This window comes from Ostrinia nubilalis, chromosome 13 (genome assembly GCF_963855985.1).
Source record: "Ostrinia nubilalis chromosome 13, ilOstNubi1.1, whole genome shotgun sequence".
NCBI classification, from domain to species: Eukaryota; Metazoa; Arthropoda; class Insecta; order Lepidoptera; family Crambidae; genus Ostrinia; species Ostrinia nubilalis.
Window position 1 is genome coordinate 12,092,457 of NC_087100.1, and position 23,486 is coordinate 12,115,942.

A 23,486-nucleotide genomic window follows, 5' to 3' on the forward strand; every position below is an offset into this window, starting at 1 on the left:
GAACATGTTTGTTTGTATCTATGATTCTAGGTGTTTTCTATGCATATTTATAACAAGTATGTATGTTTATAACAAGTTCCCATGGTACAAGTCAGTCCTAATTTTAGACTATCTGAGACAGTTCATTTGTTAATCATTTTAGTAATGCTACCTATCTAAAAGTTCCGTCCTAAACATTATTAATATTAGTCCAGGGTTGTAGGAATATTATTAGGTAGCGGCACACTGCAGCACAAAATTTTTTAAAGCTTGATTGCCTATTTTTATGAAAACTACATCAATTTCCCTCAGCAATACTGAATTCATCAATCAAAGAAATTGAAAAGTACACTATAAGCTTTTTATTTCTCCAAAATTTCAAGTTGGTGGACTCATAGTTTTAACTTTGACTCGTCTTTGCAGGAGAAATCTTAACCTTCGACCAGCTGGCTCTCCGTGCCCCCACCGGCCGCAAGACAGTGCTAGTGCAGGGTCAACGCAACGCCCGCGAGGCCGTGCGCCACTTCGGGCCCGCGCCTGGCGCGCCGCGCTCCCACACGAAGCCCTACGTGCGCTCCAAGGGACACGAGCGCGCACGACCCAGCCGCCGCTCCAACGTGTAATCTTTAATATAAGGACTACAAAATTACTTTTGGTTTTATTTTTGACGAAATGAGCGGAAGAGTACTGTTAGGTAAACTAATATGAGTCAGAATAGTGGCATTCCTCATCTAATCTGATACATTAGGAAATTAATTTGTCCAAGATTGTCACTGTCATGCTCATGATATTAACATTTTGCTTACTAAAATAAATTAGTGAGTGTGCTGGGCAAGTAATACAAGAAGTTTACACTTGTAATATCACAGATTTATTCTTACATGGCTAAACTACATTACTATATTTTCTACAAATAGGCTTTTAGAAAGCACTTGTAAGTTTTGAGATTGATCAACAATAAGCACTGATCCAATAGCTTATCAATAAGTCATCTTGAGGTGATAGACCAAACACCTTTTTCAGGTTAGCAACTGCTTCTGATTTTGGCCCTGATGATTCTATTGCAGACTTGACTGCTTTTGCTGTTCTGAAAACATCAGAAAAGTTAATAATTATTGTATTCAAATATGCAGGTATAATGTAAAACATCTATTTGCCACTAAAACTTACCCAAGCCATTCTAATAATAATGATTTTATGTGTTGATGGAGAACTGCATCATTGAAACTTGAATTCTCCATTGCATTTTCTATTCTTATCATTATTGTAGGACATTTACTTGGTAAACTTCCAGACCAATTACAGCAATAGTTACTATTATCAGTTTTTTCTAAAATACAGACACTTCTTTTATCCTTAGCAGGTATTTTTTGGTTTACATTTCTTACATTTGGTGTTTCAACATCTATAGGTACACATCTTTTCAATCCTTTAGTGATAATGCTGGCTTCTTCAATGTTAGGTTTTATTTCAATCTGAAACAAATATGAAGGTAGGTCTTTTGAAATAAAGACATGTTAACTAGGGTTTATAAACAGGGTTCGAAAATATCCGATATTTATTATAAATATCAAAATATCGGATATTTATGATATATATCCGATATATATCAACTTTGATATATATCAATTTTGTATGAAAGCCATAGTATTATTTTATTGTATTATTCATGAATACTATTGCATATGTGTTACATAAACATGTTTTTAATGTTTTTATAACTTAAAATCAGACAAATAAAGCAAAAACATAAAATATCTTTGAAATACGGCAAATTCAACTAAAAAAATAAAAATCTTATGTCAAAAAGTACAAATACAGTAACAAATTTTAAAAGTTGATATATATCATCAAAACCGGCTTGATATATATCGGATATATATCCGATATATATCTTGATATATATCCCTTGATATATATCCTCGAACCCTGTTTATAAATAAAGATAAGAAATTAAAACTTACATTGATTCCCATCAATGTACAGTACAGTAGTATTCGGAATACAGATTTAGACAGCATATTTTCTAATGCTCTCAAATCAATACAGTTTTCTTCGCTTGGGATTTCACAGACTTTTGTATCAAATATTGAGTTCTTGACCATTTGAGGGTTGAGTTTATTTAGTAGGTCATGGCTTGTGTACAATGTCTCCGAGTATGTTAGAGCCCCAGCCTTTAGCATCCATGTGAAGTGTGAGTGAAGTCTCTTGAAAACCTCTTCATCACCTGAAAAATAGTGAATTTTAGAATAATTCCAGCCCACAGAATCACAATGCTTCATTTAAGTATAAGAATCGTTTTACCTGTTAGTTGTTTCAGTGACCTAGATTGTCCAAAATCATTCCTTCCAGTTTTCAGCCTCAAAGCTCTTTGGGAGCATATCTTTTGTTCATTGTTGTATACAGTTTCAGCTGAATCTTGTAGCTCTTTTGATATTTTCTAGAAACAAACAACAGCTTAATTCCAAAATGTTTCAGGAAGACAGAGGTTATGAATGAAGAAAGAGTGGTGAAGGGTTGGATTTTTACCTGCATGTGTTCAGACAGAACTGGCATGAGATTTAGTAGCAGCATTTTGTCCTTCATGAGCACGACTATTGAGAACCAGCGCTTCAGACCGCGAGCGCGCGTATCTTTCAGCTGAAACGTCAGGCTTAGGACATGCCCCTGTGTGTCACTGAAGTATACCACTCCACCTTCTTTGCTCCAACTTACCTGGTAAAGTGAAGACTTAAGTTACGTAGGTGGGTATGATCTCACAAATTAAATCGCTAAGCTGTATTTCATACGACTTACTTCACAAGTAATACTTCTGATAGCTGCCTGTCGTAGAAAAGTGGTTACATCTGCATTTACTACTGATTCTCTACTGCAGAATATCGTGCCATCGTCGTCTCGTGACACGAGTATGGTCTCCGAACCGAGAGAAGAACATCCTGTGCATTCTACAGTAGATTTTGAGGATTCTTTCGTATGATTTTCGTCGTCAGTTGTAAACGTACAAAACAATGGCCTGGGACCATGTGCTTCACAGAAATGACACAGGCCAATAATAGCGTTCATTTTGAGGAAGATATATCACGAAATATTACGTTTATTCACTTTATTTTTGTTAATTTTGCGAAATAAATACCTGGCACGAGTAAAATGACAAACGAAAATGTCAAAGTCAGCTGGAGCTTGTTGATTGAACTGTCAAACATTTTTCAGTTCAACAAAACGCATCCCATTCGATTTATTTATTGCAATACAATTTTATTGTTTTATAGAAATATATAATCAAATTTAACCATACAAAAAACTTAATTAAAATGCGTTCTACAGCTCATCACTCAATTTTGTGAGCACCAAAATAGCGATAGGTACCTAGTTCCTAGTTGATATCCGGTTCCGGTTCCTACTCTGATTTTATCCGACTACAAAAAGAAGAGTAATGAGTCTAAGACGACCCTAAACGCTTGTTAATCTCCCCAGTTACGTACTCTGTGCTCCCCAGATTGGACTATTCTTGAGATGAGATGTTGGTCTCTTCTAATTATGCTTCTAATAAATCAAAGTTGGTATTCCTCCATCCTTATGCTACACACGAAGAATGTATTGGTTGGTAGCAAACATTGAGCGATAAAAGTAAATTCTGCTGTTACGTTATAAACAAATTCGCAAAAAATGTTAATTATACAACTTGAAAAAAACGGACTGCCTAAGGCGGAACTCGAAAATTATTTAAAACTAGCTTTTGCCCGCAGCTTCACCCGCTTGAAATTTAGTTTGTCACATAATATCGTCATAAATTATAGCCTATATGTTATTCTGGGTTATAAATAATAATACTGTAAAGTTTCATCAAAATCATTTCAGTAGTTTTTCCGTGAAAGAGTAACAAACATCCAGACATCCACACAAACTTTCGCATTTATAATATTAGTAGGATTTAGTTTGAGAAGCGACTCTATTCAATAAGAATAAGAAATTTTAATAACGATTAAAATCCGCAATAAATTACGTATTTAGGCTCCTGTTAGTCCTTTCGTTTGTTAGAATAGAAGTCGGGTTTGTTCGAACACAAAAAGTCGAGAACGGCTGGACCGATTTTCATGGTTTTTATTTGGGTTTCGTATTTTTTTAAAATTATCTACCTATATCTATACCCGTACGGATATCAGGACGGGTCGCTAGTACCTATTTGTAATTATTTTGGAAAACTAGGATTAAAGTAGCCAGGATAAAGGAGGAAATTCTTTAGAGGAGAAACATTAAAAGACGAATCAAAGTCGATTTTATTAACTCATTTATTCAACTGTACACTGATTCACAGTTAATAACTTCCATGGAACATCACAAGCACAGATAAGTTCACCTAGTTTATAATTTGACTGTGCTAATCAAATACGCGACGTAATTGCTCTATTACCATTACATTAAGTTAGTATGCATCAAAAGACGCGACGCGGACCACATGGTAACATCGTTCAGCGACCGGAGGTCAGAAATAAACGCGTGGTGTATAAAATAAATTAATTTAATTATAAACAAATAACATATTACTGTGCCTATCGAAAAAAAAAGTGTCTAAAACGTTTGTTTTATACTACATATTTCTGCGGCGTTTTATTTCTTAGAGACGGGTTTGTAGGCTAGTTTTCTGGACTTGATGGAGGACCACTTGTGCCGTTTGAAGTAGTAGACGACGGCGGCGAGCATGGAGAACATGCCGATGGCCTTGATGGTCATGAGCCGCCGGTCGTCCAGCTCGGGCTCCGAGCACCACCGCAGGAACGTGGCTACGTCTTTGGCCAGCTGTGACGCTGTTGGCGTCGTGCCGTCGGTGTATTCCGCCGCCTGAGGACAACATATTCATTTAAAACTCTAGCTGGCAAATCTGGTCAGATTGCTTTTGAATGGTTATTTCGCTGGCATTTTGTTTGTTTTTACCCAACAAAGCTATATTTGGAGATTGTTACTTTTGGGACCAATTCATTAGGCCTTCAATTTTCTGCGAATCGAGATATGTATAATAGAAATCAATTGTTACGCGGTCTTATGCCACCGCTTTGAGTTTGATGGGTTAATGTAAGAATTCCCATAGTAGCCATTTTAATTTTCCTGAATTAATTGCATTGAAAAAAGATGATGAGGATACTATGCCTGTAGTTTACTTAAGTTGGAACTTCCAATTTACTTGAATAAATTACATTATACAAGTATGATTATAATAACGAAAGATTGTGGTTCAGACTGCACAGGCCAGTAAGTTTGATCAAGGATTGACCAGGGCTGGAACGATTATAAGACCAATTATTCGCTTGGAGACAAGATACATAGAAGGTATCTACTGTCTAATAGACATAATTTTGATCTTCAGCCTTTGAAACTGGAAAACGATATCTTCTCTTGATAAGATTATACATATTTGCATGGGTTATGGACAGTCCTCTTTTAGAAATTGGAAGACTCACCTCGTCGAACAACACTTGCGCCATCAAGATGGCTCCCCCGGGGAAGTAGGGGTTGTAGTTCTGTCCCTCGCGCAGCGCGAAGATGTAGTCCCGAGCAGACCAGCGACAGGCGGCGGGCAGGCGAGCGTCTAGTCTGCACTCACCTCGTCGAACAGCACTTGGGCCATCGAGATGGCTCCCCCGGGGAAGTAGGGGTTGTAGTTCTGTCCCTCGCGCAGCGCGAAGATGTAGTCCCGAGCAGACCAGCGACAGGCGGCGGGCAGGCGAGCGTCTAGTCTGCACTCACCTCGTCGAACAGCACTTGGGCCATCGAGATGGCTCCCCCGGGGAAGTAGGGGTTGTAGTTCTGTCCCTCGCGCAGCGCGAAGATGTAGTCCCGAGCAGACCAGCGACAGGCGGCGGGCAGGCGAGCGTCCAGTCTGCACTCACCTCGTCGAACAACACTTGTGCCATCGAGATGGCTCCCCCGGGGAAGTAGGGGTTGTAGTTCTGTCCCTCGCGCAGCGCGAAGATGTAGTCCCGAGCAGACCAGCGACAGGCGGCGGGCAGGCGAGCGTCCAGTCTGCACTCACCTCGTCGAACAACACTTGCGCCATCGAGATGGCTCCCCCGGGGAAGTAGGGGTTGTAGTTCTGTCCCTCGCGCAGCGCGAAGATGTAGTCCCGAGCAGACCAGCGACAGGCGGCGGGCAGGCGAGCGTCTAGTCTGCACTCACCTCGTCGAACAACTCTTGCGCCATCGAGATGGCTCCCCCGGGGAAGTAGGGGTTGTAGTTCTGTCCCTCGCGCAGCGCGAAGATGTAGTCCCGAGCAGACCAGCGACAGGCGGCGGGCAGGCGAGCGTCTAGTCTGCACTCACCTCGTCGAACAACACTTGGGCCATCGAGATGGCTCCCCCGGGGAAGTAGGGGTTGTAGTTCTGTCCCTCGCGCAGCGCGAAGATGTAGTCCCGAGCAGACCAGCGACAGGCGGCGGGCAGGCGAGCGTCTAGTCTGCACTCACCTCGTCGAACAACACTTGTGCCATCGAGATGGCTCCCCCGGGGAAGTAGGGGTTGTAGTTCTGTCCCTCGCGCAGCGCGAAGATGTAGTCCCGAGCAGACCAGCGACAGGCGGCGGGCAGGCGAGCGTCTAGTCTGCACTCACCTCGTCGAACAACACTTGGGCCATCGAGATGGCTCCCCCGGGGAAGTAGGGGTTGTAGTTCTGTCCCTCGCGCAGCGCGAAGATGTAGTCCCGAGCAGACCAGCGACAGGCGGCGGGCAGGCGAGCGTCTAGTCTGCACTCACCTCGTCGAACAACACTTGTGCCATCGAGATGGCTCCCCCGGGGAAGTAGGGGTTGTAGTTCTGTCCCTCGCGCAGCGCGATGCCGGCGGGCGCCTCCACGTAGCCCGTCAGCAGCGCGAAGATGTAGTCCTCGCCGCCCTTGCGGCCCGAGCAGATCAGCGACAGGTCCGGCGGGTAGGCACCTGGAATTAAGATAAACATGTTTTTATTTACAGAACATGTGTGACAATATTGTACAGAAACAAAACATCATCAACGCCCGGCCGCCAAGCCGCACGGTAGCGCACGCTGAGTCCCCACTCTGCCGAATGCACTCCTGGATGACTACACTCAAAGTGACATATTTTCGGACCCTTGGCACAAAATATTGTCAACTTGTCAATCCTTTTGTGAGCAGTGTTCTCTTTAGTCTTTAATATGTTGTTATTATGTTTATTGTTACTTAACTATTTAATTACGTACTATGGTATAAAACCTGTGTAATTAAAATAAAATAAAAAAAATCAGATGATAAAGTTAATTGCAGATAAAATAAAATAAAAGTAAACTTCATAAGATCTGTTTCATCTTCATAATTTCAGCAATAAGATCATAGGCATCCCATGATGATTTCCAAGATTTGTTTAGTTCTCGTTTCCGTGTTTTTTTTTTATGTACTTACTAGTTATTGCCCGCGTGAATAATGGTTTGTCACAAAAAACATAAAACCGCATGTCACCCTTTCAAAAATCAGGATAAAAAATCTATCTTTATTTGTATGTTATTCAAATTCCCCATCAAACTCTACCTATTGGTGGAAACAAATTCTAAGACATTATATGGTGCAGGATTCACAGGGACAAAGGCGTGGTTTTCTGTACTTCATTTTCGGTTAGAAATTAACACTTCAGGACAGTGAAACAGGTGACCTGGTGACCACCTGTAGAACAGGTTATAAACAAAACCTATTTCAGGCACCAGTCCCACACAAACTTAGTATTAAGTACCTATAGCTTTGTATTTTCTACCAAATGTAATTGCTAACCTAAGTTTGTGAGGGGAAATAAATGATTTATTTATTTATTTTATCCATTATTCGGAATTTGGTAGTCTCATAAACATATTACGAGCTTATTTTGAGAATTTATACACAATGATAAATAAATAATCCTATTTTTTTACGCATAACAAGGCAGGTATTTGACCGCAATCGTGTTGTGATATGTGATAAGTGAGATACAGTCTAGGATGGTACATATTTCCTTATTAATCATTAAAAAAAAGCTTTCTATCGCCTAATGACACTTATTAACATAACTAATTAGACCAGCGTAGCTAATCAATTACATAGTTTATATTTCACAATATTTAATCTTTACCTATACTATTTGTATTAAAATGTTTACATACCATTGTTAGCTGCTCTGGCAGCATTTTCATTGGGGTAAGGCGACGGGAAGTAATCCGACAGCTTGCCGGGCCTCTCGAAGTAGTTGCCTTCCTCATCAGGTCCGTCTTTGATCATAACCTGTAGGAATAAAAAAAGTATTTATTTGCCAACAAAGGGTTTACAGTCAGTTTTTCTAGCGGCTGCTGCACTAAGCTGTGCTTGTGTCGCGGTCGCGGCAGCCATAAGTAAGACAGGATTAACTCACAATCACTGCAGGATGCAGACATGCAGTGAAAAGAAAATATTTGAAATTAAAGACTGCTGCCAAATAATACAACAAAATTTTTTCATCTAGGATTTTAAACTTTCACATTCAATTGCCATTTATTTAATTTAAACTGAGAACAGTGCTTTGGTCACATTTGAGACACGGTTTTCAGTTTTGATGTCTTTATCACAGTAGGCGTTATGAACAGAAGTAAAGACTGGGTCCATCTTACTTTAACAAACGTCTAAAATCTGTCAAACTCCATACAAAAACCACCGGTTATTTAGTTATGGTTAGTATGATGGTGCAACTCAGAATTAATGTTTTTTTCAACTACTTCTCTGAAGTATTTATTTTTAAATTTCATCAAACAAACAAATTGACTAAAATTAAATAATCAACGAACCTCTGCCGCCTCCGCTTTGGCCTCTTCCTCAGTGTGGCTGACGTTGACCAGGTTTCGGAAGGCAATGTACTGCAGCGAGTGACACGCCTTGCACACCTGTTTGTACACTTCATACCCCCGGCGTATGCTGGTGGAACAAAATTGCTTATTACGAATCAATAAAAATTCTTATCATTATTTTATTTGCATGTCCTACTAACATTACAAATTACATAATATGCTGCTTTTTAACAAATGTTATGATATATTTCTTTTGAAAAATAAAATGATGTATCCCACACCCTGGGCTAGGGATAAATACATGGTCATGTAGGCTAACAACTAGGCCTATTTGTGCACAGATATCTCAGATCTGGCCATAAACAAAAGTAGAAAGCATTGGACTACTCTGGTCTCTTTGTCTAGTGAATATAAAGGCCACACCCCTTCTGAAAAATTTTATTCGAAAGATAGAAGGGGGGGTGTAATGTAGACTCAATGATAACATATTATCATCTTTAGCAAAAGTAGTCTAGCAGCCAGTGCAACATCGTTCTCATTACATATTAGTTAAGTTTGTTAATTGGTAGGTACTTGATGTCCTAAAAATATCTGTTTTATTTTAATAAATGTACGATTAATAAACAGATGGATTCTCATTACAGTACTTTATTTTACAAAAAATGGCACCTCTACAGTTGTGGGTTGTATCAGGAATACGACTACAGTTAATCATGCTCAGTGAACTGTTGAACTGCTGAACATGTCTTACCTAGCATGGTCAAAAGACTTGAATATGCCATCGTGGCTCCAAGGCTGATGGGGTGGGTGAGCTTCGTTGCCCGAAGCCTGCACTGACTGTTCCAGGGCGAACAGGAGAGCGCCCACTCCTCCTCCCACCACACCCAAGGTGGAGAGTAACTAGAAGGAAAAAACAAAAGAATATAACATTTTAAAAATTAATGGTTTTTTTTGTTGAAGTGCTATCGGTTTGCACTTACTATCCGAGCTAGTTGGTTACTCCAATTTAAAAAGAAGAACGGTCATCTGTGACCCAGGCCCGACAGAAACGAGACATACCTCATTTTTTTTGTCATGTCTTAATTAGTTAAATTATATATTTTTTATATTCGAAATCTATGTATAACACCAAAATATTACCCTTTGTTTTTGTTCAGGTGTTATACAAAAACTAATACAAAATGCTTATTTATCACCATAATTGGTAAATGTATGTACCTAAATGTCTATTACAGCTGCTATGGAATGTATCTAGGTGACCTGGAGATACAGCCGGATTATACAGGGTGGAAACGAGAAGTTACAAAATCCAAAAATTCAATGTTACCTGCTTCCATAATCTGTAACCTATTATTGGTACCATTTGAAAGAGCTCGTGAAGCACTTTCAAAATAACTAGTTTTTCGATATCTTGTATACCTAGTTTAGAAATAATCGAGTGAGATCACTTATCGTTCCATATGTATAACCACCCTGTATAATCCGGCTGTATCTCCCTCCAGGTCACCTAGATACATTCCATAGCATCTGTAATAGACATTTAGGTATATTTACGAATTTTGGTGATAAATAGGCATTTTGTATTAGTTTTTGTATAACGCCTGAACAAAAACAAAGGGTAATATTTTGGTGTTATACATAGATTTCGAATATAAAAAATATATAATTTAACTAATTAAGACATAACAAAAAACTGATGTATGTCTCGTTTCTGTCGGGTCTGGGTTTTTTTTGTATGGGGCGTGACCGTTCTTCTTTGTTGAAAATTATTGTGCAATCATGCTAATTACATATTTAATTGTTGAACACTTTATTACGCTTTTGAGACAAACAGGTACTGTGAAGAAATATTCAAGGCTAAAGAGCATGTTACTGACAGTGTCTACTAATCAAAACATGGTTTTGTAGCAAAGAACAAGAATGAGTCTTTATTTCAAAACTCTGGAATTTTCTGGATAATAGTAATTTATGTGTGACCAAGAAATTAACTATTAATTAATTAATTTGGATTTAAAGTAACAAGAATTACAGTAAAACTATGTAAGTTCCATACACAGTAAACTAGCATTTATTTGAGTTGACAGAAGTTGAAGGAATAGAGTGTTTTAATAACAATAGGATCTTTAAAAATTGCAACATTACACAACAAGAAAATTATGCATTGCAGGTTTATTCCGAAAAAGTTGTTTGCTAATGGTTATTACATGTGATGAGCACATTTTACATAAAACTATTGAATGCACTTGTATGCACTTTATACTGCAATGCTGATGATATCATTTCAATGTATGGAATAAAATGTGTTAGGGGCAAAGACTCCTAGGGTCCTGGAAATGCACTTTGTGACGTAAGTAACAACATCGACTTACCAATTTTCTATTCCTAGTCCATCCTTGAGCACTGGTGGACAGCTGACATACCTGCAATGGACGATCTTCGTTAATTTCCAATGTACTTGTTACATAATGCAGAATAGGTTATCACTTGCCCATGATTTTTTTTTGACACCACTTGCATATTATTTGGTTATGACTAGTTCCGCACTATATCACTTCTCATCAAACCTCGCCTCGAGTTACCAGAAACGCATGAAAAGCGATAAATACACCCGCTATCTGGTCAAACTTGCAAGGCTCCCAACTTGGTCTCTGATAACTTACAGGCGACACTGGTGACTGTTATTATCAAGTGTACATACTCATATTGTAGAGTTAAACCATTTTCAGTACCTGGGGAGCAACTATCCCATAATTTTTCAAAAGACGTGCCCCACAAATCCTACCGACGGCGGCCGCCATGATAGTAAAACGTCGTAATGAAAGACGAAACGAATGACATCTACGAAGTAGCTGCCATTGAAAAAATTAATGTCTGAATTTACACATTAAAAAAACACTTTGTAAAATTAAGAAATTTCGATACAATTTACGCTTTTCGTTAAATATTATTTGATGGTAAAATGACAACATAAATGCAACGTCTTGTCATGTAAAACTCAAATCAAAAGTCATACTTCAATCAATCAAGAAAATATCTGGCAGGTAAAAAAGTCAAATATTCAATAGAAAATTAATATTTTTCTACTCAATTTTGCTATTGAGAATTAATTAATTAGCTGCTTATCGATTAGTTTCGATTACTAGACCAAATCGTATGTTTTTTGTTGGACTTCAATCACTTGTGATAATTTTATAATTTCTGAACGGAAGTCAGACTGTCAAAATACTGTCAAATCTCTTTTGTCAAGAAATGTCAAAACTTTGAGGTTATTTCTTGTTTCTGAAGTCTTGGATTTTATAAAATATTTTAATTTTCATGAAATTGCTGCTGAAGTAAACCTAATGTCCTAATTCATGACTTTTATTTTAAATTATCGATGTACATTTGTAGTTAATACTTTCATCAGGTAGTATCTTATAGCTATTCAATGTTAAAACATTGAGACCGGCGGCTGAGTGTTAAATCTTTTCTAGACTGAAAAGTTCATTGAGCCGACATCAGGTCAAAATGCAAGTGTTTACGCAGAAGAGGAATCCCCTTACCGGCAGCACTGAGTGGGATGTGCAGCATGAAGACTACGACTATCACCAGGAGATTGCACGTTCAGCTTTTGCTGACATGTTGCATGATACAGAGAGAAACAAAAAATATTATAGGGCATTGCAATTGGCTATAGAGAAAATGCACAATGATGGGAAAAAGGCCAATGTTCTGGACATAGGTATGTACAAATTTGTAAAGAAAAAACATTTATTTGGTACCAGAGATAAAAACAATGTAATGAACATTTAAATAGGAATTAACAAGATCTTTTTTATGAATTCCAGGTACAGGAACGGGCCTCTTATCCATAATGGCGGCAAGATGCGGCGCTGACTCCATTGTGGCATGCGAAGCCTTTGAGCCTATGGCAGAATGCTGCCTCAAGATCTTGGCTCGTAATGGCGTGGCAGACAAAATAACCGTCATACCGAAGCGATCCACTGATATTACGGTCGGTGAAAATGGTGACATGAAAGAGAAAGCTAATATTTTAGTCACTGAAGTTTTTGACACTGAATTGATTGGAGAAGGTACTTGACTTCTCGGTTCCATTGAATATTGTTTTTTTTTATTTATTTGTATCATTATTTATTATTCGTGGCCTATAACTTTATTGTTTCTTATAATTTAAAGGAGCACTGTCAACATTTTCACATGCACATAAGTTCCTCTTGGAAGAGGACTGTATCGTGGTGCCCGACTCAGCGGTTATTTACGCACAAGTGGTGGAGTGTCCGACCATGCAGAAGTGGAATAAACTGAACGATTTGGCCGATGAAGATCTGCAAATTGTGTTGAGGACTCCACAGAAAGTATGTCAATATTGCACTATTCGCTTCTGGTTTTTAATGTGCTGCAGAAAGTACACAGCTTATTTTGTATCTCAGTAATTATTATGGCAATGCTTATTATAATGCTTTAAAGAAATCTTTGCTGACAGGTTCCTTAGTTATAAGATCATTTTTGCATGATGCTTCATAGTCTTTAAGTGGGAATACCCACCTTAGGCAATAGATCTATTATTATTTTTTAATATTTTTGTGTCCTATTCTGTCTGTAAATAAAAAAAAAAATGTTATAAGTGTTATATGTTATTAATGTTATAGTCTATTAGTCATAAATTATTGGAAAAGTAGAAAAAGAGAAAGGCTTTAAAAATAGTACATTGTCATGGTCACAAAATGACCCTTGTATTGCACACCTACTTTACCTTAGATGAAGGAATGCGCGGGCTCCGCCGCCGTCCACGACATCCAGCTGTCTCAGTTACCTCGCACAGCCTTCCGGGAACTCTCCGACCCAATCCCAGTGTTTTACTATGACTGGTCGGGCCGAACTGCCATCGATATGAAGAGGACGGTCAAACAGGAGTTCACTGTTACTGGTACTGGGAAGGCACAGATGGTGTTCATGTGGTGGGAACTCAATATGGATACAGAGGGTGAGTTTGCACATGTTTGTTTTGCTAATTTGAACTTTATTGCATAAATTTAGGGAATACAAAAGTTAGGCTTTATGCCATGTCCATGTGGCAATTTAGTATAGGCTTGTAGCAGTTGAAAGTAGCATATTAGAGAGCTTGATTAGAGAGAAAGAATTTTACATGTGGCTGTTTTGATACGTCTTATCGACCATTTTTGGCGATATAATACAGGGTGTTGATTTCAATACTCGCCATATTTATTTAGGTGATATATTATGACTTACATAAACGCATTATCCACCAAAAAATAAATTACAAACGAAAGTGGAATTTTTAGCGAATATTTTCCGTGCAACATCAACTTTACTATGGCTCGCAATAATGCAATATACGTTTACTGTGGCACGGGCACCCATCGAGCTACGCGGATCGCTCGCTTATCATGTTGGATAGTCTACTGAAGGATACGTAAAGTTGGTAGTGTAAATAGGTATTTTTCTTTGACTAACTAAAGTTAAAGTTCGTTTTAAATTAGTTTGCTGTTTCCTATGTGTGTGTGAGTGTATTGGAGCGCTTTCCGCCACTACCTACCGCGACGGCGGGAGTATTTTCTACACAAAATTACCAGATTCACTTCCTACATTAAAAAGGAATGTCCTTTAAGTTTAGAGTTGGGTACTTACCGATGCGACTTCAGATGCGTTTCCACGTGCCCTCCCGTAACAGTAAACCATGACGTTTACGTATCTACTCACGAGCACTGTACGTATGGTTAGGCATATTCCTAACACTCACTCACTATTACCACACTCACTATCACACGTTCACACACTAACTACCTACTCAAAACCGCACGAGAAAACAATCAAAAATCGCAAATTTGCACATTCGATGACCGAAGATCTTTGTTAACTAAAGATCCGTCCTATCATAATTAATGCTCTTATAGCAAGCTTCCAAAATACTCAAATGCAAATGATTTGTAGTAGCTCAATCGTTATTATTAAAACGATAAGAATATCAATACATTTTGATAGTTATTTCGTGTAAGTAATGAAATTAAGTTCATTTAAAATAATCACGAACATGATGATGAATTATTTTATGTAAGTTATGAAGAATGGAAGTTTAACCTGAACCTAACTAACAGCCTAACAGTCGTTCAGGGAATTTAAATTAAACGCCGATAGAAATTAAATTACGTTATTATTTTAAATCAAATTTTTACAGAGATAGAACACGGTAGTAAGAAGTTTATGTACCAGAAAACATTTATCAAGCAGAGAGGAAGAGAAAAGTTGATGTTACAAGGCAAGAAATAAAGAAATAGCGATTGAGTACTAGGAATTCTAAATACGAGCTAGATTTCGCGGAGCGTGCGCGCAGCCTCTCAACATGGGAAGCAAAATCGGACTGATGAATGGAGAAAATCGATGATCCACGATTGAGCGCCGATGACGCCCGAAACACGAAGATGAGCGAAGTATGTATTGTCTTGTCAGTGCGAGCCCGATATCCGTGCGGCGGTATTATTGTATTTAAATGAAAGAAGTGCTAAATGATAGAAATTTTGTTTAGATACTGAAATCAATCGAGTTTAAAAACAAAATCTTGTCTTATCTCCTATCGAAAGTGAAGGAACAAGAGTTTGCCAGTGTGTTATTTCTAGGTGTTCAGTTTGCGGTAAGTTAAGTTTTATTTTAATAATTACTATCGTAAAGACGTAAAAGTTATTAAGGTAGAGAGCTAGAAATGTAAGGAATAACGAACCTGTATGAAAGAGCATTATTGTCATCTGTTTACAGTACTTTTGAATGATAAGTAGGTACAAGCTTATCACACACATAAAAGCATGGTTTAATTAAAAAAAAAATGTAGCTTCTGTAAAAAAATTTATTTTGCGGAAGGAAGCAAATTCGTGTAAAAGGTTTTTTTATTAAAGACCTACTTAATTAATTAGTTTTTAGAACAAAAAATAAACTCGTAACGTGATAAGGTGTAATTAACTAATTTACTCATTACATTTTTAGGGTAGATTTGGATTAAGCTCCGTCCAGTAGTCGTCGTTGAACTCACAGCTGATTGTGGCTGATAGTTGACTGACTCATGGGCGAGCGCGGGTAGTGGGGCGCGGGACGGGGGGCGCAGCGCTTGCCCGGGTCACCGGGTGAGCGCCGCGCGCCGTTTGCGTTGGGGGACTATTCTGCACTGTAGTGGTCGATTATGGAAATCGTAGATATTTAAAATATAATTTAAAAAAAATTTGAAGTCAGTTTTTTTGCTGATTCGTGATCAGAATAAGCTACTTAATCAACTCCCTAAATATGGCGGGTATTGAAATCAACACCCTGTATAATATGGCCTTATCTTACAAAATCGATAAAATGCCTTGATAAAAGTTTATCGTGGCGCGCATTCTAGGCCTACAGGTAATTTTTTTCACTATCAAAGTTTCAAAATGAAGTAATTTGTGTAATATGACTATGATTGTGATACAGTTTCATTGAACAAAGTAAAGGTTTTTATCAATGCATTTCCAGGTAAGATCGGCCTCAGTTGTGCTCCCTGGTGGGCCCATCCCGACGCAGACATTTCTTCAGAGCGCCCGCAAGACTCCATCCCCTGGCGCGACCATTGGATGCAAGCCGTATACTACCTCCCACAAGAGATCACACTCAACAAAGATTCTGAAATCACTCTCATCTCCTGCCAAGACGAATACTCCCTATGGTTCTATCTAGAAGACCAAAACACAAAACCCAGTCACTACAAAAGGCCTGTATGTGAGTGCGGAGTTCACATGGCCTTATCGAGAACCCACGTGTCGTATTTGAACGATGGCAAACGAAGTAAAAAGTTCCTGAACCAAATTAGGGAAGAAATGGGGAGGGATGCGGTGTTTTTAGACTTTAATGGCAGTAGTGTTCTGGGCTTAGCTGCGGCTAGTATGGGCGCTAAAACTGTCTATATTATCGAGAATACGAATATGCATATTGGCATCCTAGAGGATTATATCAAAGAGAATAGCTTAACGAATGTCAAGATCATACCTGAGGCGAATGATGAGGTGTTGAAAGAAGTGACAAATGTGATAAGCGATCCCAACTTTAGCAGCGCTATTCTGCCATGGGAGAATTTAAAAATGGCGTACACTCTGTACAAGTTCAAAGATAAGCTAAGGGAGAATGTGTCCGTGATTCCCGAGGGTTGCGAGTTTTGGGCTATGCCCGTCGAGTTCCAGGATCTGCACAAAATAAGGATACCCCTAGGAAAATGTGAGGGAATCGACATGTCTGTTTTTGACAGCCTTGTTGAGGTAATTGAGGTAGAATTTTTATTGATTTTAAATTCGATATTGCCCTTAAGTCCCTTCGAAAATACATTGTGGGCTGCGTTTCTGTGTTCCATTATTATTATTACTTGCCAATAAGTTGTCAGTTTATCACATTTGGCAGCATAAATAAATCATTCCGAGGCGCAACTTTACTTCATTCTAGTCCTAAAAACTAAATTAATTTCAAGAACGTGAATTACAATTTTACTCGCAGATTCATATCTAATACCTTCCAAAAAAGTTCCATAAAATGTAGAAGCCCATTTTGATGCACTACAGACGACAACACATTATGCTAAACAGTGGCGTCTTATCTCGTTGCAATACAAGCTGTTTGGCAACAAAAATGTCTGTCAACTGTACATCAATGTGTTGGTGGTATCAAATACTTACTATTCCATCGTGTTTCAGAGTTCCCGCATCATCAGCGACGCAGAAATAGAGGCCCAGCCGCTATGGGAGTATCCTTGCAAGTGCCGAGGAGTTCCAAGGAAGCTTCTGGAGATCGACTTCAGCCTGTTAAAAGCTACTTATGCGGGAGATGACACGCATGTGTTGGTGTGAGTAGATGTCGTATGTAGAACCTTAGCTGCTTGTAATAAAGTTCACTTTTGTAAGAAAATCTGCCAATAAGTTATGTTGTGAAAAAATTACGCGTTCATACTATATCGCAGTGCCTATTTTTTGTAGTACAGTCAGCGTTAAATAGTTCGTGACACCCAAATTAGCCAAAAGTTCGCAACACGTCTTTGTTACAATGAGGGTTTTCGCGATTGAAAAATCCGCCAGGTGGCAATACGTAGACGGGAGATCCAAATGCTGCATGATTGGTGGATTTTGACATATCTGTCAATGTCATGTCAAAAATAACCAATCATGCAGCATTTGGACCTCGCGTCTACGTATTGCCATCTGGCGGATTTTTCAATCGCGAAAACCCTCATTGGAATAAGGTTGTGTTGTTAACTTTTTGGCCACTTTGGATATCACGAACTATTTGACGCTGACACTGGTCCGCTAACTAAATTTTAAAATTATATTTCTACAGTGACACTGACACAGAAGCTAGCCCTATGAACGGGTTTGCTTTATGGGCGGTTTGGAAGATCGGCGGGAAGCAGACCAGCGCTGGGCCTCTCGAGTGGCCCACGGTTGGGGAGAGGGTGCAGTGGGATACGCACACGAGACAAGCTGTCAAAATACTGGTAAGTATTGTTTGGTATTGATATACAGGGTGTAAGGAGCAGGGCAACAAAAGCTGAAAGTGAACTTATGCCTAAAAGGAAATTCTTAGCTGGATTAAAAACCTATAGGGTATTTCTCATAGACTTAGAGTCACATCAAGGAGCTTATCCGCTTGTAATATTCTTAAATAAAGAATAAAATGTAATCTTAATATCCTGACTGCACTTTTGCACCGATTTGTACCTCGCGAAATAAGAACTGACAACCATAGCAGTCATAATGGTGCTTTGACGCAAAGATTTCTAATTGTTGTACCGACTGGTAAAAAACCATTGTCTCTTTCCAGAAAAAAACCCAAATGGTGAGTGGCAGCAACAAATGGACGTATCAAGTAGCGTGCGACCTGGAAAGAGGCCAGTTCAACGTCAGCCTAGACTTGGTGCCTGAGGAATAATCATCAGTCTAATTATTTATAACATATAAACGCATTTATAATAAAACTTTATTACATCTGAATGTCATCGTTTTAATCATTTTGTCGTATAAAGAAAGACCTTGTAGTGTAGTGTTGACTAAATGAAATGATTTATTTTGGAACACTGATATTCTGCATGGCATCATGAGAAAGGAGTGTGTGGTGATAAACATAAAATAAACAAATACCATACATTAGGTAGATAGATAGCTAGGCTACCGAATATAAATAAAAATAAATGCATGTAGTGCCTTCATCACATCAATACAAAACAATAGATCAGATGCAATAAGCCGTAGATCAGCAGTTGTTGCTAGGAGAGATTTCATAGGAGAGTTTTCAAAGATTTGGTTTACGGTAGTAATTGAAAAATGAAATTAAACACGTAGGTACAACGTCCGGGCCAGTTTAACCACAGAATAATAATAAGTACTGTTTAACAAACAAACTCAACAGAAATAAAGACATACAACTTAACAGAAGGTGGTTAACAATATTTAAATAAAGCACGAGTAAGGTAAACGGCTACTAGTTCGTGATAGTACGTAAGTTCGTAAGTTTTTTTTCTAGCTCAAATAATAAGCAAATGGAATATTATTTATAAAAATTCTTCATCACTACAAAAACTCTATTCTTTAAGCTATCTAAAAAACCAAGTACCAACATTGTGGCGCCAAAAATGAGAGCAATACGAAGCTTCAAACTCTCAGAGAGCCAAAAACAGCCGTGGGGCGTGCAAAGGTTGCTCTCACCGTAAGATAAGCACTCCAACTTCTTAAGCTTATAGAAAGGCGAAGGAACGTCCATTTGAATAAAACTTATAATAGTGGTTTCATGCGTTCCTTGACAATTGATTTGGCTTGGAAAAAAGTTATAAGAAAACATAGAATTCTTTTAAAATTGCGATTAATTGACTCACGAAATAGCGTACATATTATTTTTCGGGTGTCCCCTATTTCGTGATACTACCGAATCAAGGATATTATGGATAACGTTTTGATGCTTGGTTTTTAAATAATTATTTATGATAATTGAAATGTAAGTTATGAAACAAATAATGCAATTATTTAAGTTTCTCATGACCTAAATTCGGTATATGTTTCGTTCACTAGAATTTATAATACACGAGTTTGAAGTTCACATAAATGACCAATTTTAAGAAAAATTAGCATAAGTACTACCAACCTAATTTTGGTTTTAATTCGATTTGTTTTATTTATCTTTGTTTATTTGTATTGTATATGAGATAGATAATAGTTAATTGACACAATTTGACAATAATCCATGAATTTTACTTGGGGAATTTGGAATAATCAGTATCACGAAACAAGAAACCGTATTATTGTTACTTTTTTTCCAAGTTCGTGATATATAAATGTATAGTGTTAGGTACTTTTATGACACAAACCATCAAAGAAATCGACATTTTTTTAGTTTTTAATACTTACCTAGGTACCTAAGAAATTAATTAATTACTTACTTTTTATTATGAGTCATTGGCGTATCTGAAGTAATTTTCAGGGGGGGGCTACCCTCACTTGAAGCAGCTCCAGGGGTGGGATTAGGAGGAAGGGGTTGTTAGCCCCCCCCCCCCACATTTCTAATGGCTTGTATAAATATTTTCACATACTTATCGGTCAGAAATAACAAATCAAAATTGTATGGGTACGAAGGGGGAGGGGAGGGGGAGTCCTCCCCACATTTGTAATGGTTATATAAATATTTTCACATATTGTTAGAATTAACAAATCAAAATTTTATACGTAGGTACGTACCTAGCTAGACACACGTTATTTATCATACATATTTCAGGTAAGTAATATCGTCAATTTCACACAATACATTTATTCTAAATTTATATGATCGTTTTTAAATTTATTAAACCCTTAATCATTATTAAAATATCCTAACTCGATGCATAAAACCTTATCCCGAAATAGGGGACATGAGTTCACGAACTTAGAAACAGAGCAAAATTTTATCACGAAACAGGATCCAAACAAGAGGTCCGCAGAAAAATTAATATTAAAAAAAGTTCAAAGTATATAACTATAACTTATGTATTAAGTTACTGTCAAAAGACCAAAGTTTAGCATACAAAAGCTTTCATACTGATATCATGCTTGGTTATTTTTAAATAAAATGTTAAAGTCGTAAGAGCCTTAATATACCGAAGTAGGGGGCACTTACCTTAACTCGAGAAACATCTGGCTTATGAGTCTTACGGTGTTAGTAATTTAATGGTGCATTGTATTGTAGACAACTGCGACACTTCTTGTCACTGAGTCGTATTGGATCACTCTTCCTTGTTAATATGGGACCATGCTTACAATAAAAATCTACATACAACAGGTAACAACTTGTAGCGACCCCTCTTGAAAATTTTCTGGAGAGAAACAGTCGAGAGTTTGATAATACTCGAATTATGGGGCACTACTGGCCTTGCAGGCCTTTTCTTTTCATCATCATCATTATCAGACTTTAAAGCTGCTATAGGTTCTGACAGGGTTCAAGGCATATTATCATATTTTTTTTAGTGTTATTCATGTTTTCAATGCCCTTACTGTGGGCTTAACATATTAAATTATTACTAAACTACATAAACACATACACTCACAAGTCCAATATATTATTTTCCGACAACTGTAGGTACTAAAAACAACTAAGAAGGAGCCTCCTCATGGTAAGGCCTTTACTTACTAATCCTTTACTCCATCTGGAAACTTTTTGACTATACTTGTAGAAACATTAAACTACATTGCTCATACTCACAACTAAGAACACAAATAAGAAAGATGGCACTGGCTGACCTGTCCACTCTCCACAAACACGACGTGTAGCTGCATCAAACATGAATCATAGTAGCGACAGTGGCGTTGACTCGATAAAGATCACCAGATAACAGAAGCGCGCGCGCAGCTTTTGAGTGAAACGTTACATAAATTGCGCACACACTCATGGACATAAATTTCGACTTCCGAAGGGTTTTCGTGGAAGGCCGCTTTATTTATGTAGTGTACAGGTCGTTGCAAAAGTCCCCGAGATTTCTGTTTCAGGAAGTCTTTGTGGGCAATTAAATTAATATTTATCACCTTACGATACTCTATTTTCCTTTCCTCACCATTAATAGTGCTATTTGTAATTGTCCTTCAATAAGTGCCTCGATGATTTAGAAGAGGCTGTAGGTAAATAAGTAACGAAGCGAAGTTTCAATAAGTTAGTTCCTAGTATGAAAAATTTATTACAGCATTTTAAAGTTTATAGAGTGTTGTATAGGATTGGTTGCTGTTTCTTTGAGGGTTTTACAATTTAAAATTTATAAACGTCCAAAATGTTATTTGCTGCCTACTTATCTAGTCTAGTATTGTACTGTAGTCATAAAAATAGTTTAGAACGTTTGCGCAGTTCGAGATTGTAGAGCTTGTCGCTATGTCACGTAACATTGCAGTACGTTTATAAATATTAATGGCAGCAATGCGGGTTTATTGTAAGTAATTACACTATAGAATTTCGCACTTAAAACTTTTGTGTGCGACGCCCCGCTGTCACCTACCGCAGCAGCGAAAAACCTTAATGTCCCCTTTGTAATTCCACAGTCGTACAGCGACTGTTTTTGCCTGACTTCACGCAACCTCAGGGATGCCTTCTTGTAAGCAAACTTATCACTAACAACGAGACAATTCCTAAAATCCAAAACAGATCAACCAAAATCATTGTGTCAATCTTACATCACAATAAGTAGATCGGAGCCGAATCCTACTCGTAGATATGATAAAAAAGTTCGCAAAGTAACAATGATCAACATTAAAATTATGCATAGGTAAGTACTATTGACATGTACCTAGCATGCATTTAACTGATCACCAACGCTAACGCTCATAACAACATGAAATTGCTCTTTGCTTTACACTTAGATTCAATTTTATAATCGTGTTGCTAGCTACCTACCTAGTACATCCTTCGAAAACGTAGGTCGATGTGTAAAATATTGTTTTCATTCTAATTGATCGTGTTAGGTACATTGTTTAAAGGAGACTCACTAATAGAATGGCCATCATCCATATACATTTTTTGTTAATATTCGGTAGAAAATATCTTAAAGCTGGCAACCCCCTTCGCACTCATTACCACCCAGCTTACGCGGCTCACACGGCCAATTAATTATTTATGTCTTATTAGAAAATCAGCACACCGATTCGAGCAGCTAGATAATTTCGACGCTTATCTTGATCTACGATAGATATCTAAAGTACCAGATCAGGTTTATGATTGATAGTTCGGAGGTGTGACCGATTGTGAGGGGTCGGAGGTCACTTCGTGAGGTTGGTGTTATTGTACACACCTGGGGTTAAGGCAATAAAATTTCTTTGGGTCGTTTATGTTTACCTCATCAATTCATCATGAGGTCACGAGGCATCTGAACAGCGATGAATCAATATTGTGTGCTCAACCTTTGTTTGCAAAAAAAAATGTAAGACAGTCTCATTATTTATTTTGTAGCGCAGTTGTTAGCTATGCCTATGCCAGAATGATTTTACAATAGTACTTAGATATTTACAATCTATGTTTGCGTTACTTAATTTGAAACGTTATTCAAATGTTTTTACTGCTTAATTGGAAATTAATCGGCTTTAAAATATCTATCTGCAAACGCAAGACCGTCTGCGAACATCTCTGGAACATAAAAGCAAACGGTTATCGCGGTGCTTAATCTCTCCTTCCGCGTTTAGTTTTCTTGTATAGTGAAGCTAGCATGAAATA

The 23,486-nt window shown here is 38.0% G+C and overlaps 4 protein-coding genes across 6 annotated transcripts in view; 2 read left to right on the forward strand and 2 right to left on the reverse strand.

The window, feature by feature from the left end:
* Positions 1–628, forward strand: part of LOC135077332 (protein LSM14 homolog B-A) — a 28,511-nt gene extending 27,883 nt beyond the window's left edge. The window contains exon 13 of the mRNA XM_063971859.1: positions 403–628. Within this exon, the coding sequence (XP_063827929.1) occupies positions 403–602 (200 nt within the window). The 3' untranslated portion in view covers positions 603–628. The remainder of the gene's footprint in view (positions 1–402) is intronic.
* Positions 629–827: 199 nt separating this feature from the next.
* LOC135077688 (folliculin) lies at positions 828–3,116 on the reverse strand. Its single transcript, XM_063972258.1, has 6 exons — positions 2,776–3,116; positions 2,509–2,694; positions 2,284–2,419; positions 1,944–2,206; positions 1,150–1,454; positions 828–1,066 (listed from the first exon to the last, which is right to left on the reverse strand). Exons 1-6 carry the CDS (start codon positions 3,040–3,042, stop codon positions 931–933), a joined length of 1,293 nt encoding a protein of 430 aa, XP_063828328.1. The 5' UTR covers positions 3,043–3,116; the 3' UTR covers positions 828–930.
* Positions 3,117–4,250: 1,134 nt separating this feature from the next.
* On the reverse strand, positions 4,251–11,603 carry LOC135077690 (cytochrome c1, heme protein, mitochondrial). The gene is made up of 7 exons (XM_063972260.1): positions 11,495–11,603; positions 11,135–11,185; positions 9,517–9,665; positions 8,766–8,892; positions 8,112–8,229; positions 6,723–6,904; positions 4,251–4,818 (listed from the first exon to the last, which is right to left on the reverse strand). The coding sequence occupies exons 1-7, from the start codon at positions 11,561–11,563 to the stop codon at positions 4,588–4,590; spliced, it is 927 nt and encodes a 308-aa protein (XP_063828330.1). The 5' UTR covers positions 11,564–11,603; the 3' UTR covers positions 4,251–4,587.
* Positions 11,604–12,042: 439 nt separating this feature from the next.
* On the forward strand, positions 12,043–18,766 carry LOC135077693 (protein arginine N-methyltransferase 7). 3 transcript variants are annotated; one of them, XM_063972262.1, is made up of 9 exons: positions 12,043–12,171; positions 12,239–12,486; positions 12,593–12,838; positions 12,942–13,120; positions 13,524–13,749; positions 16,272–17,056; positions 17,477–17,625; positions 18,114–18,270; positions 18,597–18,766. In XM_063972262.1, exons 1-9 carry the CDS (start codon positions 12,119–12,121, stop codon positions 18,702–18,704), a joined length of 2,151 nt encoding a protein of 716 aa, XP_063828332.1. In that variant the 5' UTR covers positions 12,043–12,118; the 3' UTR covers positions 18,705–18,766. The 3 variants fall into 3 exon arrangements, with proteins under 3 accessions (XP_063828332.1, XP_063828333.1, XP_063828334.1); XM_063972263.1 differs by having other exon boundaries at positions 12,044–12,171; positions 16,272–17,047; XM_063972264.1 differs by lacking the exon at positions 12,043–12,171 and having other exon boundaries at positions 12,178–12,486.
* Positions 18,767–23,486: the final 4,720 nt, after the last annotated feature.